Raw genomic sequence first — 18533 nt, 5'->3', positions numbered from 1 at the left:
CATCCTCTTCCGGAACGAGACCGTAGACGTGGAGGACATTGTTACCTGGCTCAAGCGCCACTGCGATGTGCTGGCCGTGCCCGTGAAAGTGACCGACAGGTTTGGGATCTGGACCGGGGAGTACAAGTGCGAGATAGAGCTGCGCCAGGGGGAGGGCGGGGTCAGGCACCTGCCTGGGGCCTTCTTCCTGGGGGCCGAACGGGGCTACAGCTGGTACAAGGGGCAACCCAAGACGTGCTTTAAATGTGGTTCCCGGACCCACATGAGCGGCAGCTGCACGCAGGACAGGTGCTTCAGGTGCGGGGAGGAGGGGCACCTGAGCCCTTATTGCCGGAAGGGCATCGTATGCAACCTCTGTGGCAAGCGAGGACACGCCTTTGCCCAGTGTCCCAAAGCAGTTCACAATTCCGTGGCAGCGCAGCTAACCGGCGTGGCCGGGCACTGAACACCCGCCTGCATGCCAGGGTGAACACAGAGCCAGCTTACCCCTCTTTAAGTGCCAAAACTTTTTTTAAAATCATTTTTTTACCGTGTCCGAAGATCTTTTTAAACCTACAAGAGTCATCTCTATCTCTCTGCCTTCTTAAACTGAGTTTACTCCATTTCGGCCTTTTCTGATTTGGTGACTGTCATCAGTAACGACTACCAAGAACTAGTGTGCAGATATGTCACCCTCTTTTAAGTTTTGTTTTTGTATTTGGGGACTTTTGTACTTCTTACTCCCCATGCCTTGTCTTCTCCCCAGATTTTCACCCTTTGGGCTGCCTTGTTCATCTTCATGCCCTAGTACTAGGTACAGGGCCCAGCACATGGTAGGCACTCCATCAGTGTTTGTTGACTTGAGAACTGTAACTTCTGCCAAGGTGTCTATCTTTTGCAGTTGTTCCCCTCCGTTTTTAATTTGCTGCTTCTAATATGTGTAGTCTGAGAATTTGTGAAACCAGTGTTGTTAGAAGTGTATGTAAGCTCTGAATGGTGGCCAAGGGCCTCTCTTATGGCATTAAAATACATGGACTTTATGATAGCTCTTTCTCAGTGGCTCAGAAGCCATTTTTCACAGAATCTTGGAATCTAGAATTTTCCTGTTGGAGAGGACCTAAAAATTGATTTAGAACGATCCCCTGGTTTTCCAACAGTGAACAGGCCCAGAGAGGTTAAATGACTGGGTCAAAATTAAATAGCTGTCTGGTGCCAGAGCTAGGCCTAGAGTAGAGTTCCCTGACCCCAAACATGGTGCTCATTCCACTACCTCTCACACTTCATAACATTTTCCTCAACACTTGAGGGCCCAGAAAGTCTGATCTCTCCAGAATAATGAGTTTAGGGGAATGCTAAGAAATAATCTGGGGGAGGAAGCAGAAAGAGACGATTTAGCAGGGGCTTCCGAATATTTTAAAGATAGCAGAGGGACAGGAACAGAATCCAGGGTGCACTTATAGCTCCCTGGGGTACTATATCTGGATTAAGGTGTGCCTGGTCCTTTGGGGCCTTAACCCTTCCCCATAACCACCAGTGAGAAATGGGGGTGCTCCTGTGTAAGGAAACCTACCAAAGGTTTACATTTGCACCTTAGCCTCAGTAGTTAGAAACCCAAGAGAAGCAGCTATTGGAGCTCACCTGCAACCTCCTGACTCTCAGGAGAAAGATGATTTTAACCCAGAATAAGTGAGTTGTTAAATTCTAAAATGTACTTGCAAAATAGGCCAAGTTAGAGAACAATTGGGTCAACTAAGTGTTATCAAGTTAAAGTAGAAAGGACAATACACTACTTTTAAGTTTTTATCTTCCTTTTGTATTATGTTTCGCTATTTCCCTGTGGCTTAGAATGTAAAATCCATTGTTAAAAGTTTTGTTCTGAATAAATATTTATCTTTTGTATTGCTAACACTACTGCGCTATTTCCTTTCAGAGTGTTAGGTGCATGAGTACACAGACTCTAGTTCAATCCATACTTCCTACACACCATTTGTTTGCCCTGCAAATACAGTTCCATCCACTGCAGGCAACATTAGCCCTACACTGTTGTGCCAGGCCCTTTGGAGTTGTTTCCTAAACCCAGTGTGCTAATCACTTAGCACACTGTTAAAACTCAAGTTTTAAGCCCTTAACTAAGTTCCAAGGAATCAAAATCACGGCAGTGAGTGAAAACTTTTAGTAAGCATCCCAAAACAATTCAGATGGGCAGCCAGGTTTGAGACCACAGTTTTGAACGGTACTAAGATGAGTACTCTGCCCTCAGGAAATTACAAACCAGTGAAAAAAAAAACAGAAGACGTCAGCTTCATCATCTTAGTTATTTTAAGTGCCAGGAATTGGATGCAAAGTATTCATGGGCTTTCAAAAACTGCCGTCTTTTCTACCTATATGGGAGAGAGTGAGTCCAGGTAACCCCAGAGAATTAATACTCTTCCAAGCTAGCCCTTGAGACATCTCCCCCTCCCCCCCCCAACACCCACACACGCACTCACAACCCTCTGAAGTATTTTCCAGCTCAGATGTTAAGATGATCTGATCCTAAGAGTTAAAAGTTCCCAGTGTATTGATCCTCTGAATCAGTGATTCGAGGATATATCCAGAGCTGATCCGGTGTAGTTGGGGCCTGATTGGCTCTTGGGAACCCTGCCTTTCAGAGCCAGCTCAGCCTCGCCTTCCTATCTCCCAAAGCAAACAGACCCTTCCGTCGATTTCTCCGGTCCTCTTCCACCCCCTCATTTCTTTCCCTTGTCTGCCTTAGGTTTTTCTCCCTCACAGGGCTGGAAGCCAGAGGCGGGGAGAAAGCCTGCATTCATCATACTCCCCGCCCCCTTCTTCCTGTGCCAAGGAGCCTCCAAGGAAGGAATCTTCCCTCTCGCCGCCCCTCCCCCGCAACTCTCCTGGAGGGAGCTGAGGAAGAAACTGTTTCCCTGCCCATCCCCCACAATCCGCGGGCCTCCTGCTTGGCGGTCTGGGGACTGAGCCTCCGGGTTAGAGCATAACAAACCTCCCCCAGCTTCCTCTCCTGATCTAGCAGCCCCCAAATTACAATTCCTCGCTCTTCATGGGCTCTTGGGGAGTGTGCAGAGATCCCCAGACTGAGTCTGGCCGACTAGTTGACATTCATTCAACTTTCAATAAATATTGAGGGCCATTCGACCCAGGCCCTCCGTGCAAGGTGCTCTGCATATACCCATGAACAAGACAGTACACTTGGGGAGAGAGAGACAAGTAACAAGCAAGTTTTAATGTTAATTATTTTTAAATACTCTGGTAAAAAAAACAGTACAGAATTTTCTGCAGTACAGGTCTCCTGGAAGAGATGTCTTGACTGAAACCTGCAAGATGAATAAGAGGGGAAGAGGGAAGTAGAAACAGCCTGTGCAGAAACCTGGAACACAGCATGTTCAGGCTGGCTAGAGAGTCACAGGAAGATGTAGTTGGGAAAAGCCAAGAGTAGGTGGCACAGGGCTTGTGAGTGTTATTTAAGAGGCTTCATTTTTGTCCTGACACCCTCCATTCCGGCCACCTCCATTCCATTCATTCATTCAACCCATGTATGTTAAGCACGAACTCTTTGTAGGCAATGGAATACAGCAAAACAGTTAAGCCCCCTGGAGCACAAGTTTTAGAGTGATACAAATAATGTACCATAATTATAAACTGATAACACATGAAAAGAAAGTGATATCATGTTTAACAAGGAAAACCAATCTGGTCTTAGGGGTCAGAAATAACATCCCAGAGAATATGTTTGAACTGAGATACAAAGGATATATAAGAAGTGGTTTGAGCTACGGTGGTGAGGGTGAAGGGGTGGCAGGGTATTAGACTAGGCTGAAGGAATAACAAGCATAGCAGCCCTATAGTGGAGAAGCCCAAGCCAATTTTAGAAATCAAATGAAGTCTGGTATATAATTCTAGGTTTAGAAATAAAGACCACTCTAGGTATTGAAAAAAGTGATGGACTCTAGGCTGAGTATTAGGAATGACTCTTAGAACACCACAGAACTGACCTACAAGGGGAGCTACTACCTCCTTCATAGTCAAAAAGGAGCTACGAGGTCATCACTGGAAAGGTTGAGTTTGAGGACACGTTGCTAAAGCTGCCACCTAAGGACAGGATGCTGGAGTTAGAAATCCACTGCCAGTCTACCGCCATGCTACCCTGAACAAACCCAATCCCATCTGATCTCAGAAGCTAAGCAAGGTCAGGCCTGGTTAGTATTTGAATAGGAGACTACCTAGGAAGACCAGGTGCTTTAGGTGTAACAAATAAAGTAATAAGAGATTGTAAGCTGACAAGGTCCTTGCAATCTGTGAGGTCAACCAAGGGTTGCCTCACCTGAAACACAAACATACAAACAAATAAATAAATAAGAACCACTGCCAGTACTACTGCCAGGACAGTGAAATATCAAGTCCTCGAAGCCAGACACCATGTGCTGGTGACTCCACAACCTTACTTATGAGCAAAAATAGCCAAAACTGTTTGACCTCTGCCTTCTATCTTCCAAACCTCATGCAAGACATTCTAATTGCTGGAGCCCTAGCTTCAAGGGAGTCAGAAAATGTTTTAGCTTTCCAGCATGTATAGCATAGAAGGCACATAAACAGAGTGGAAATGGATGCTGTCTGTCAACCAACCATATCCCACCCAGACACTGGGGCTAGAATACAGAGAGGGGGAGGGAGATGATGGTACGAAATAAGGCTGGAAATCTTGGGGTTAGGGGACTGGCCAGCCATGTTTAGAATTTGAGTCTGAGAATGTTGAGGAGCCACTGAAAGATTTTTAAGCAAAGAAGTGACATGGTCAGGTTTGTATTCTTAAAAGACCATTCAGGAGACTTTGTAGAGATTGGGTCGGAGGGGAGCCCAAGTAGAAAAAAGTCCAGTTTACCCAAGTGAGAGATAAAAGTACCTTGGACCTGAACAATGGAGATACAGAAAAGCAGGCAGGGTATAGATATATTTAGATATTTAAGTCAACAGGACTTAGACATGGGCTGGGAAAGGGTAAGTACCAAGGATGACTGACTCCCAGATTTCCATTTTCTGCACTTGGATAGACGGGCCATTGTCAGAGATGTAGAACAGAGAAGAAAATCCAAGTTGGGGATGAGGTCTTGAGTTTGATTTTGGATATGTTGAGTTTGAGGTCTTCATAGAGGATGTCTAAGAGAAAATGTGGAATACGTGGTTCAATATACATAGATCTTAAATTCTAAAGAGAGTTCTAGCCTTGAAAAATAAACATAGGAGTCCTATAATAATATCTTTCACACTTTTTATCCACACCCCACAATAAGATGTACACTTTACATTGCAGCCAGCAGACATGTATGCATGCATATATATATATGTGTGTGTGTGTGTGTGTGTGTGTGTGTGTGTATATATATATATTTAAAAGTTTATATATATAAAGAAACAATATTAACCTAACCCTGTGGGTAGTACACCCTGGTATTTTATATTCTCTCGCTTCATTCTTTTATAAATGCTTATATGACCCATTAAATTTTACAGCCTCCTAATGGGTCATGAGAGAAAGCAAAGGGAAGAAAGATTATAGCAACTCGACTCATACTTTAAGCACCTCTGACATGTGAGAGTTTTTTCTGATGGAAAACGATAACATGACAACCTAATCAGGGACAGCCAAAAAGGGAGAAGGAAAACAAGAGTGTAGAGACATATAAACTGGGGTTAACAATTGTATCGAGTGCTGCAAGATGTCAAGTAAAGTCAGGACTGAAGAGCACCCACTGGGGATAGAGTTTATGTCAATGGGAAGGGCCTCTTAGATGGGGGCAGGAGGCAGTCTAAGGAACAAATAACCTTCCTAAAATGCCAATCTAGCACTCTGACCCTTCTACTCCCCTTGGGGCTCCCTATGTGCTAAGAGGTCAGTCTAGCATCCAACCGCTTTCACAAGAGGCTCTTGGGCTCCTTAGAGACCTCGTGCTCAGCCAAAGTGTCCATTACATCTCTTCACGTCAACTCAGGTATGGCCAACAAAGAGCAGGCAGAGCAGTTCTGTATGGTGGAGTATAGTACAAGAGGAAGCTAAGGGTGAACAGGAGTCAGATCATATCAAGTTAAAACTAGAGTTTCACAAGAGCATACCAGACATGTGCAAAGCCAATATACATACATACAGCACCACTAGCTATGTGACTAAAAATATTTGGGGAGGATAGGTTTCATGAGAATACACACAGATATGTTGGAGAGGAGAAAGGAAACTTTGCAGAGTTCCAAAATAAAACATGGACTAACATCTTTGGAAAGTAGTTTGGCACTATCAAAATTTAAAATTCATGTAATCTTTTAACTCAGCAGTCATTTATAGGAAACGAATCTATAGCTAAATTTGGACACGTGCACAAATATGTATGTATCAGGATGTTCACTGAAGCAGCACTTAGGGCACCATGGACTGGAAGCAATCTGATTGTCTATCAATAGGCAACTAGTTAGATAGGCTACGGCACACCCAAATAGTGGAACACTATATGTTAAAAAAAAAGAACAGCTCTAGATGTATAAGTATGGAACAATCTCTAAGACATATTTTGAAGTGAAAAAGCAAGATATGGTATGCTGCTGTTTACATTTTAACATTATTTTTTCAGCTTTATTGAGGCTTAATTGACAAAATTATAACATATTTAAAGTGTTCAATGTTACTTACATAGTACATTTTTAAATGATGGAATAAACATGTACATATGCTGATTTATGTACAGAATAACTCTGGAAGAATATTAATGAAATTGGTAACTGTCGCAGCTTCTGAAAATAACTAAATATTTGGGGTTTGGAATGGAAGGAAAACTTATTTTCCATGGTATATTTTTGGGGAAGGTTGATTTTGTTTTCGTTTTAACTATTTCATGTATTCTTTGGCAAAAAAAAAAAAAAAAAATTAGTAACAAAAATCAATGCAAAACTCAACATAACACCTCAAAGAAATTACTGTAGACTCTGCAGTGACAGGAATCCATTTCCTCTATCTTTAAAAATAAGAAAATTTAGTGGGAAAGTTTAAGATTACAGCCGCCAACTCACTAGTCTCCCTCCTTCCAAGCTTGTGCTCCTTCAGTGCAAAAGAATGAAATTTGATCACATTACTCCCCAGCTTAAAGACCTTCAAAGACTTTGTGTCCTCCCTGGGGCCCACCAGGCCCTGCCTCCTCTGGGCCTCACCCCCTAACCCAGGCTTGACTCCTGCTAGTCATTCCAGAAATCTATCTTCCCTGACATGTGGTTAACCCTTACCTTCCCTGGTGCTCAGCTCTAATGCCACTTCCTAACTGCAGCCTTCCCTAACCTTCTAGACCAGGCCCTCTTATATTCTCCCTCCTTCCAGCAGTTACTGCAGGTACCAATAATATGTTTATTTATGCTATGGTTTGATTAATATCTGCCTCTGTCTCTCAGTTTGGAGCTCCAAGAGGGCAGGGACCATGACTTTTTTGCTCTGGGTTGTAGCTCCAGCATTTAGCACTGTGCCTGGCACATAACAAAAGCCCAATAAATATTTATGTCATGAATGATCTAGAAATTACTTGGCCGAGGTTACAGGTCAGCACGTGTGGACTCATCCTTCTTTAATGATACCCTTAGCAAAGCCATCATTGACTCTAAACTGAATTAGAACTTATCCATTCATCCTTAAAAAGCTAATTCACTCCAGTATTCTCACCTTTGATAAGGCTTTCCTTCAGACTGGGCAGTCAGGTCCAGCCTCCCCTGTTTCCCTGAGGGCATATCACACTGAAATTTAGTCTGCATATTCCCCAGCACTATGAGGCACAAGGGAGCACCAGGTTGCTGGATTCCAAATGCCTGGCTTCAACACTCACTTATCCCTGGCAAGAGTAGCCCTGCCCTGACCTCCCACTACCCCTCCTCAGGAGGCAGGGTGAGGATTCTACAGACACAAGAGGAACTGCCTACCCAGAGTCTGTGCCCTCCCTTTCTAGAACATTCTCTGAGACCCCAGAATTCCCTTCCAAAATATCCTTAGGATTGTTTACAGAGCCTTTGTGGGTCTCATTTCCTGGGTCCATCTCAGCTGAGGGCAACTGCACTGCCTGATGCACACCTTACAGACCTCAGGCTTAGGTCTCAAAGTAACTGTTTTTAAGACAGCTTGGATGTGGGGGCTGAGATGTCCACTTATGCATGCCGAGTCCCTCACTGATAGGCTGGGAGGTAGTTGGACAAGGGCTAGATGCAGGATCCAGGGGATAGCTCTCCTTGGACCGGCCAATATACTGCCCCAGAATTCCAAGGGTCCTAGAACTATAATTCAAACCTGGTCATCCAGGTAGTTATGACAGTACATCCAACAAGGAGAACAGAACATATTTAACATATTACTGTACACTGTTGTATAATTCCTAACTATTTAGAGACATATGTTATATGGACCTCCAGTTGTACTTTTGTCCTGGGCCTCCCAAATGCCTGTATGGTTATGTCATTTCTTAGCTCAGACAAGCTTTAAAACCTTTCTGGGCCTGTTTCCTTACCAGAAAAATGGGTTTAATGGTAACTGCCTCATCAGGGCTAGTGAAAAAATGAAATCAATTCATGTAAAGGACTTGGCAGAGGGCCAGGCACTCAGTGAACAGTTAACTATTTTTTCTTTTATGCCTTTTGGCTATCATCTCCCATGCTTTTCTATATGACAACCAAACTGGTCTCTTTTGTAGGATTTCCACACTACCCCACTCTCTCCTTACCACAATAATGATAACCTCTCTATTTTTTCCACCAAGTCAAATTTTACCCCTTCTTCAGTTATAATAGCTACTGGTGATTGAACGTTTACTATGTTCTAGGCATGGTATTAAGAACTTGACATATATTATTGCAACTCAGTTCTGACACCAACTCAATGAAGTAGATACTGTTTGTTTTTGGTTTTTTTTACTTAACAAACAAAGATACTGCTATCTGGAGAGTTGAAGCACTGGCAGCTGTTAAGTGGCAGAGCCAGCGGGAAGGTGAACCCACGGAATCCTACAGCAGAGTCAAGTCTCCCAAATACCTAGTTACGATCCTGTTTGCCGCCCTCTCCCTCCCTCCTTCTTGTGCACCGGCGACCCCTTTCTCCTTCAAGCCCCCATAGCGAAGGCTGTCATACTTGGTTAGATCTAGGGTTCTGTGGACTTTCCGCCCAATAGGGAGGGCATTTTGTCTCACGCCACATTGTCCACATCCTGGAGTCTCCCTCCCTCTCTCCTTCTCTTTCTTCTTGCCTTCCTTTCTTTCTCCTTCCCATTAGGTATTCAGTTCCTACTCTGTGCCAGGCTTTGTGTTCGTTCGCAGACGAAACGTTACTGATGGAGAGGTCAGGAGAGGGTGGAATTATATGTCGTTTTTCTTTTTCTTCTTTGTGCTTTTGTTTGGCTGTTTTTTTTCCCAATGAGCACGCAGGCCAGGTTCCCCAAACCCAGTTCAAATGTTCCTTTGCCAGGTTGGCTGGTGGGAAGAAGTCCCTGTCCCCTTAACTCCCAGCCCCCACGCCTCCAGCACCGGCCCTCAAATCCAGGCCGCCCTGCCCCCACCGGAAGGGGGAGTTGGGGGAGAACGCCGAAATATGAGTGGCTCTTTCAAGCCTCCGTTGCCGTAGAAACCGGCTGCACAGGCCTTAGCGGTCCGTTACACCATCTTCCAGTGACTCAGCCAATGGGCTCCGAGCTCCATCCCAGGCGCCCCCCGAACAGCTGCCGGGGAGCCCACCAATGAGCAGGTCCTTTGGCTTAGAGCCTGCCCTCGGCCCAGGGACACCACCAATGAGCTTCGACCCTGCTCTCCCTCTAGCTTCAAAGTAGCAACAGACTCAATTTTTCAAAAAAAAAAAAAGAAAAAGAAAAGAAAAAGGAATTCTCTAAATTAGAAAGAACTAGCAGTAACGCCTGTCAGTTGCAGCCTGAATAATCTTTGGCTAATATTTTATTTAAGGAGAACAAAACTGTTCCAATTACACAATATATGTCACTCTACTAAAACAATTTCAGGCAATGAAAATTTAGGCAATGGGATTGATGCCTGCTCTGTGTGGATTTCTTTTATTTTCATTTAATTTAAAATTATCAAGGACCTAGTCATTTTTCCTCGTTTGTATTTCAGATACATACAAATTAAACACGCGAAATTTTTGATGCTGACTTCATGAGACATTGACTCAAGTAATTGGTAGGCGACATTTACTGGACAATTTAACTCTTGGATTCAAAACGTATTAAAACAGTAGGATAAATGAATATTTCTCTTAACCCACTGAAGAAATTCCCTTTTTAAGGCAGGCTGTGTAATGGCTTTGGCGCTCTAAAGTCTAAATAAACTAAATGTCTTTTTGACACCCTGTGCTATTTTTTAAAAAGTAAACGACTTTTTAGAACATCTTTAGATTTGCAGAAACATTGCAAAGATAATACAAAGCTCCTCTATCACCCATCCACCCTGTTTCTTCTATTAACATCTTACATTAATATGGCATATTTGTTAAATTAGTAAACCAGTATCAATACCTTGTTATTAACTAAAGTTCATAGTTTATTCAGATTTCGTTAGTTTTTACTCAAGGAAAAACTCTTCTATCCTAGGATCCTTTTTTTTCTATCCCAGGATCCCATCAAGAAATCACATCGCATTTATCTCATGTCTCCTTAGGTTCCTCTTTGTTGTGGCAGTTTCTCAGACATCAACATGACTTATCCCTGTTGGTGTTGACCTTGATGACCTGGCTGAGGTACTATTTGTCAGGTTTCTGCACTGTAAAGTTATCTCTTACCCCTTTTCATGCTGTCCTCTTTGGAAGGAAGTAACTATGCTTAGCCTGCACTTAAGGAAGGGGAAGTTATGTTCCACCTCTTTGAGTGCGGCCTATTTACATAAGATATTTGGAATTTTTCTGCATTAAAGATTTGTCTCTTTTCCTCTTTTTATTCAGTTATTTATTTCACTATGAACTCATAGATATTTCATATTTTAGGTTATATTCCGATACTACTTAATTTTGTTGTTCTCATTGTTCCAGCTTTGGCCTTTGGCAGCTCTTTTACTTGGCTCCTGTGTCCCTCTGACATACCCCCATCTTTGTGTGTCTTTTCTTTTCATTGTTGTTAAGCATTTCCTTACTTTCTGGCACTATATGATGCCCCAGGCTTATCTGGTATCTTTCCTGCCCCAGTCCTAGAATCAACCATTTCTCAATGGAATTCAGCCCTGATTTTTTCTGTTGGAGAATGATATTAGAAACCAAGGTCTGGGCACTAAGTGTGCTCATTGCTGGGTGTTTTTTCTTTGAAGCCTCAACTAACAGAACAAAGAAATATGTGTATACACTAACCTGTGTTTATCACATACCTATAAATATTTCTGTATGTAACCATCTGTATCTATATTAAGTTAAACATAAGTTCACATTTATATTTACAACTCTCATCCATTACTACCTGAATCATTCTAGTCTCTTTTTCTTACTTATCTGTAAATTCTCACTCCAACAGTGAGAAACCTGGCTCTCATCACCCATTTACTTAATCATTCAATTCCAGTATACGCATAAAGCAGTATCAGCATTGCTAACCCATACCCTCATGGGAAAGTTTATCAACTAGAGTGCAGTACTTCTGTACACTTTCTTATGCTGTTAGTTCTACAGAGTCCACTCATTTTTAAAGTTACTTAAGTCAGCACACTTTTCCCCATCCCCTGCAGTGAAGTTGTTTCCTATCTTTGTAAACACAGTTGTTTTGTCACATGCTGTATTCCATCTTGGGACTCTCCAGATGTCCTAAGTGATTTTTTTTTTTTAATTTTCATGCATTAAGGTTCACTTTTTGTGTTGTACAGTTCTATGGGTTTTGACAAATGCATAATATCTTGTATCCACCATTACAGTATGATACAGAAGTTTCATCGTTCTGTTTTACCTATTTGACCCTTTCCCCGACAAACTCTGATAACCAAACATCTTTTTACTGTCTCTATAGTTTTACCTTTTTGTTTTAAAAAATAATTTTTGTTGTGTTAACTCTTATTATAGCTACCACTCATTGAACCTTTACCATGTCCCATATCCTGAACTATTATACTCTTCCAATTTTGCAGATGAGGAAACTGAGGCAAAGGAGTTAAAGTAACTCCCTAAAAACTCATAACATTGAACAAAGTTTGACTTAATATCCTGAATGCTTCGATTGTTTAAAGCCCCAGTTGAAGATGACTTATCTCCCAGTTTACTCAGGCAGTCTCAGTTTATTTCTGTTGTTCCGGCAAAATTATTAATAGTATCTTCTTTCATGATAAATTATATAGTCACCCCCAAAGGGAAAAGTCTAGTGAATTTCAGAGTCAGATTGTAGGGGGTAAGGATTATGCTCCAGGAGGCGTAGAGATGGACAAATGGTGTGTGGGTTCAGAGTCACCAGATGAGACCCACTATCCAAACAAAATCCTCTCTCCCATCTAGTCACCGTCCCCTTCCTTCTCCCAATCTGACTATTCCCCAATTCCATCAGTTGTACTAATGCTGCAAAAATAATTCTGATGCTGTCCTCATCTGTGACCAGGTCCCCCAATTCTCTCTCCTCTGCCTTGTGTTTCTCTGAGTCTCAAACCACATCTCATGGATTGGTAACCCAGCATTCCATCAGGGATTTTAAGACTGGGATTTCACAGACAAGTTAAAAAAATACTGCCCTACCCAGACCCGCAAAAGCACAAATTTTAAAATTTAGGGTCCAAAAGATTGCCAACTTTTAATTCTGCTAAATAAAGATGAGAAAAACTGCCATCTTCTATACTAGTACTATTATTAGAATACAATCCAAACCATAAATGTAATTTAAATTTTCCAGAAGCCACATTTAAAAAAGTAACAAAGAAAACAGGTGGAATTGATTTTAATATATTTTATTTAACTCAATATATCCAAAATATTATAATCTCAACATATAATCAAATAGAAAAAATATTAATGTGATATTTTACATCTGTTTATGCTGTCTTTGAAAAGTGGTGAGAATTTTGCAGTATAGCACATTTCGCTTCTCACTAGCCATATTTAAGTGCTCAAGACCACATATATAGTTCTAGATTATTCAGTAAAAGAGCCCTGTAGTACACACACACACTCACACACACATATATGATCATAATCTCTTCATTTTTTAAATAAGACATTTTGATGAATCAAAAAACGAATTACCTTGCTGTTATTGTTCTTTCTCTTCATTATGAATGTCTTTGAGGACCATGCCAGTTTGCAGACTGATGTTTTGGAGCTACCCACACTTGGGGTGAGTGGAGTTGTATGATGGTGTCTGGAACACCCACGCCCACTCCTGAGTTAGCCACGCCCATACCTTATTGGCTCCTTCCTCCCTTCACTGAACAGATATTCAAAGGCTATGTTGTGCCAAGCTCTGCTGGGTGCTGGGATACAAGATACAACGGTAAGAGTAGCAATCCCGTGGGCCCTCTGATCTCATGGAGCTCCTGCTCTGCTGTGGTGTACCAACTGGAGTTGTGCCGGCCATGAGGAGGCGTACTGTCTGCAGGGAATTTAAAAACAATAGTAAAACTGATTGAAAGTCAGTCTGCATTTTAATATCACCATGTGCCCACAATTCTGAACCATGTCACTGATAAAATTCCCTTCCTTGAAGATAAAGTTGTTGATTTAACTTGAATCTTAATATTCCTAAGCTTCGAATCAGCCTATTTTAATTACTTACATACTAATAAACATTATATTCTACAAGGACATTAATTCAGAGCACTCCTAGTTATATAGTCAGCCCCAAACACAGGCCAAATCAGACATAGCTACCCACATTAATTTTGAGACTAAGTGCACAACAGCCTGGAATCGTTCAAACTCGTTTCCTGAGTACTTGTGTCTCCAGCCCCTTTGGTACACCATATGTCTGTGTTGAAACAATAGGTTCAGAATAAACAATGATAGCACAGTGATTATGAAATGAAGAACCAGAACTTGAGTTGCTTCAATTCTGTCATTCCATGGGACCATTTAAAGCTTTCATATTTAAAATTTAACATAGTGAACTACAGGGTGGCAACTAAAAATTTTATTAGTCAAATTATATTATCATTATTTACTAAAATTGTTTTACCAAATTCAAATAATACATTTAATATTGAAATAGATTCCTAAAGTGTTTTTTGTTTTCAAACTATAATATAATGATGTAATTATTGCAATAGACTACTATATAGTTTTCATTTTCCTTTTTTCAAAGGAATATATAAATATAATTAAAAATTACTGATCTAATTATTGATTTTTTTGTACTGTAATATTTATTTTTAGGGACATTACATATACAAAGTTCAATAAAAGAGTATTTTCACCATCTGCATTTCTTTTCTGGCCATTATCAGTATTATTCACTGTATTTCATGACTGTTATTGAAAATAATGTCATTTAGAGGAGGTGGGTATTAAAAAATGATCTGTTCCAAGTGTCAAATGAGCTAAATAGTCCACTGGTGCACTGAAAAAAAGAAACATGGAGGTAGGAGAACAAAAAGAAAGCAGAGAGGTGGGAGTGTGAAAAGGGTGAGGGAATGGACTTGACAACATACTGTGTGGGGATGCAATGAGGCTCATTCCACGAACTGAAAAGAGGCCCGTGGGACTGGAAGCTAACTCAAGACAAAGAAAGTGGGAGAGGAGATAAGATGCGTGAGCAGCGGTCAGACCAAGCTTGGTCCAGTGGGCCAGGCCAAAGTCTGCTGTTTCTTTTGAGAGTAATGGGGAACCACTGAAGAGTTTTAAGAAGGTAAGAGACATAATCAGATCTGTGACTGGAAAATCCCATCACACTGGCTTCTGGGAGGAGAATGGAATGGAAAAAGACCTGCTGCTGGGTGCGAAAGGAGGGTGGGCAAGTGCCTGGATGAGAGATGATGGTGGCCTGAACTGGTGGGGCAGTGGTGGTCAGCAGCTTTCCAAGAACCTCACCGCCTGCCTACTGCAGTCTGGACTGAACAGCTTACTGGTGAGCCCAGCCTTGAACTCCTGTGGCCTGCAAGGGTTAGACTCTTGGGCACCCATTTGAAAGGACCCAGGGGAGTCTGTGTGCACTTATAACCACATCTCAGCAGCATAGTTGAGTTTTGGGTTTTGTTTTTCAAAATTTTACTTCCTTCTCTGGGCTTCCATAGGAATTTGAGTGCACTCAACATAGACTTTGATTCACTCAATAAATACTTATTGAGCACCTATGTGTGCCAAGCACTCTCCTAGGGATAACGCAGTAAACAAAAATCTCTACCCTTTTGGAACTGACATTCTAGCATAGGGGAAACGGGCGAAAAACAAGTGAACAAATAAAATAATTGCAAATATGGAAGGTGTTATGAAGAAAATAGAAAGAATGATGGAAGAAAATAATGCAACCAAAATTAAGACATCTGACAGTACCAAACTTTGGACAGGATATGGACAAAAAGGATCTCTTCCATGTGGCTGGTGTAAAAGTAAAATGATTCAAGTTTGGCATTACTTTGTAAAAGTTAGCAGTCACATGTCCTCAGATGTGCCATCACACTTTCCATGAGATACTGGGGAGACTTTCCTGTACTTGAACACCAGAGACACATCTAGGATTGTTAACAGTAAACTTTTACTAAGAGCAAAAACCTGGCAATAATCCAAATGTCCATGGACAGGAGAATGAGTAAGAAAATTGTGGTATATTCCCACAGTGGAATATGAACATATCTCACACAGGTGCAATAACAAACGAATCAACATTATAATATTGAGTGAGAAAGTAAATACCAGAATATTATATAGAACATGATACCCTTTTGATAAAGCTAAAGGCAAGGGAAAACATTTTAAGAAAATATTTTTAAAAAGTAAGAGAAAGGAGAAATTGGAACTTTCATATGCTGCTGGTTAGGATGCAAAATGGTGCAGCAAATTCATAGAGACAGAAAGTAGATTAGTGGTTGCCTAGAGCTGGGGGTTAGAGAGGAGGTAAAGGAGATGGAGGAGTGACTGTTAATGAATACAGTTTCTTTTGGGGATGATGAAAATATTCTAAAATGGATTGTGGTGATGGTTCCACAACTCTGAACATACCATTTAATTGTACACTTTAAATGAGTGAATAGTATGATATATGAATTATATCTCCATAAAACTGTTTTTTTTAAATGTAAAGAGAAGATTCAGGATACACATCACTTCAGGTAAGGAAAGGCAGGGGATGGGATAGAAAAGGAGTTCATAGGGCAAGGCAGGTTATTATCAATGTTCTGTGCTTGTGCTGGGTCGCTGAATTCACTGGTTTTTATATGTAAATACATACATACAAACATAACATGAGCCAACGATGGGCAATGAGAAAAATGAGGCACAGACAAGCAACTCTGTCCACCTGAGATGCAGGATGACAGGTAGGCAAGAGCAGAGAGTGGTCAGGGCAGACTCTCTGGAAAGTCTACCTGAGCTGAAGCTAGAATGATGGGCCAGCCATGTGTGGAGCGGGGCAAAGAGTTTTCCAAGCAAGAGGAGACAGCATGTACAAAACTTCTGCGGTGGAACCAAGCCATCTGTGTTTGAGGAACATCCAGGAGGCCGGTATGTAAGCAGTAGTAGTAGTAACAATAATAATAAAAATAAAAAGTAAAATAATAATAATAAAAATAACAATAGCAGCAGTTTCAGGACCAAAATAAGACCTTTGAGAGGCCCAAAGCATTGAAAAGATGGCATGTCCGTGTCATTTAAAATAAAATGAGTATTAAATGGGAAAATTTGAAAAGTGTTAGAAAATTCAAAAAAGCTTTTCTTTTTCCCATGATCACTCCTCTGATAAGTTTTTGAAATGTTAAAGCCATCTCCACCATCTTTTCTTATTAAGTTGGTATCTCTACGTTGTTGGTACCCTAAGTACCAGAAAACTAATATTTATTCAACATTTACTAGGCGTCAGAGATGTGTTTGCATCTAATATCCCACTTAATGTGTAATACAACCATATGCGAAACTGCTTTTCTCCTCGTTTTAAGATAAGAAAAGAGGTACAGGGATGTGAATACAGTAATTCTGACTCCATCAAGCATTGAACCAGTCACGCTGCCATTGTGAATGGTCAAACGTAGGTATCGCCAGACCTCAGTGAACCATTTGGTCAGGAGCAGGGCCTTCTTCCAAGCGCCCTGTGCCTTTAAGAGCTGCCCCCTCCCGCCGGTGCTGCTCCAATTTTCCTCCGGGAACCCAGAGCATCAACCCGCCCCACGCATCTGCGGAGCCGCACCTCCACCCTTCCTCCCGCCCTACACCCTCCGGGTGGGCTCTCCGTCCCCGCCCGCCGAGTGGTGGGTAAGGTCTACTAAGAGAGACATGTACCCTCCTCTCCGAATGGTGCCCATCACGCCTTAGTAGAATGCCACTTTAGAGACCCTAATCCCGACCCATCCTAACTCCTGATTCCGAGAGGGTAGGCCTCAGCGCCCTCTCCCACTTCCCAGGCCCAAGGCGCCGTGAAGGTGACCTACCCCTGGGGCAGCACACGCCCAGTGGTGCCTGAGCCGCCTCACACGTGGTGAGCTGGGAGCGCGCAGCCCCTCCCCGCCACGCGCCTAGAGCATGCGTCGCGGACACGCCCCTTGGCCTGGCTCCGCCCCCGTGCCCGCGCACTCATCTCCAGAAACGCAAGGAGCGCCGCGCCCTAGTCCCGCACCAGGCAGGCCGCGGTGTGGGGTAGGACCTGCGCGCGGGCCACCCACGCATCCTCGAACATCGCCTGAGGGCTGTGAAAAGCGTGAAGTCCGCGCTGTTAAGGCCCCTCGACTGGTTGGCGAGGCGCCCCGGCCCCTCCGTGCGCAGTGCATGGAATAGAACCGGGACCGCGAGCCTAGTATTCGAGCCTTAGTTGGCTTGTCTTCAGTGTTTTCTAATTGGGAGGCGAGCGTCCATAGTCCCTTCTTTCTCAGGACTCTACTGACTCCTCGAACGAGATAAAAAATTCGAAAGGGTATATTGAGTCTAAAAGCATTTGATGAGCCCCGATATGGCTGATCCTGTGTGTATTAGCAGGGGCTACACCTGTGACACGATAACTGTCCCCTTAAAAGTCTTTCCTAAGCCTGGGTGCCCCCCCGCCCCACACACACATTCAGTTCTGGGACGGTCCAAAAAGACGCCCCCGGGAAAGGGGGCGGAGTCCTACCTGGCGGCAGGTGTCACTGAATAAGCTAAAATTTCAAAGGCAATGCAGGGCGGAGACAAGGTTTCGGAGCCAGATGGGAAGCACGCTCAGCGCCCCTCCACCATTCCTCCAGTCCCCAGCCTAAGAAAAGAAACCGATCTCATCCGACACCCCCAATCCCAGGCGGGAGACCGCCCAGCCCTGCAGCCCGAGTCCCGCCCTGCTCCGGCAGCCAGCGATTGGGAGATGCAAATACCAAGTTCTCTGCCCAGCAACGGGTGACGCGTCTCCAGAGTGCGAGGCGTGGCCCGGCCGCAGCCCAAGCGGGCACCTCAGTGTTTA

At 42.8% G+C, this 18533-nt stretch overlaps 1 protein-coding gene, 1 long non-coding RNA gene and 1 pseudogene across 3 annotated transcripts in view; 2 read left to right on the top strand and 1 right to left on the bottom strand.

The window, feature by feature from the left end:
• Nucleotides 1-1887, top strand: part of ZCCHC3 (zinc finger CCHC-type containing 3) — a 3183-nt gene extending 1296 nt beyond the window's left edge. Inside the window, 1 exon segment of the mRNA XM_006927070.3 lies at nt 1-1887. This exon segment is cut by the window's left edge and continues 22 nt beyond it. Coding sequence (XP_006927132.2) covers nt 1-445 — 445 coding nt within the window. The 3' untranslated portion in view covers nt 446-1887.
• Nucleotides 1888-4123: 2236 nt separating this feature from the next.
• LOC112471311 lies at nt 4124-4242 on the top strand (annotated as a pseudogene).
• An 8745-nt stretch (nt 4243-12987) lies between these two features.
• On the bottom strand, nt 12988-18521 carry LOC107196390. 2 transcript variants are annotated; one of them, XR_003043198.1, is made up of 3 exons: nt 17539-18521; nt 15534-15630; nt 12988-13556 (listed from the first exon to the last, which is right to left on the bottom strand). It is a non-coding gene; the product is annotated as an uncharacterized LOC107196390 (long non-coding RNA). The 2 variants fall into 2 exon arrangements; XR_001517781.2 differs by having other exon boundaries at nt 18213-18521.
• Nucleotides 18522-18533: the final 12 nt, after the last annotated feature.

The sequence above is a fragment of the Pteropus alecto genome, unplaced genomic scaffold, assembly GCF_000325575.1.
Source record: "Pteropus alecto unplaced genomic scaffold, ASM32557v1 scaffold45, whole genome shotgun sequence".
NCBI lineage: Eukaryota > Metazoa > Chordata > Mammalia > Chiroptera > Pteropodidae > Pteropus > Pteropus alecto.
This window is presented reverse-complemented; position numbering and strand designations above follow the sequence as displayed.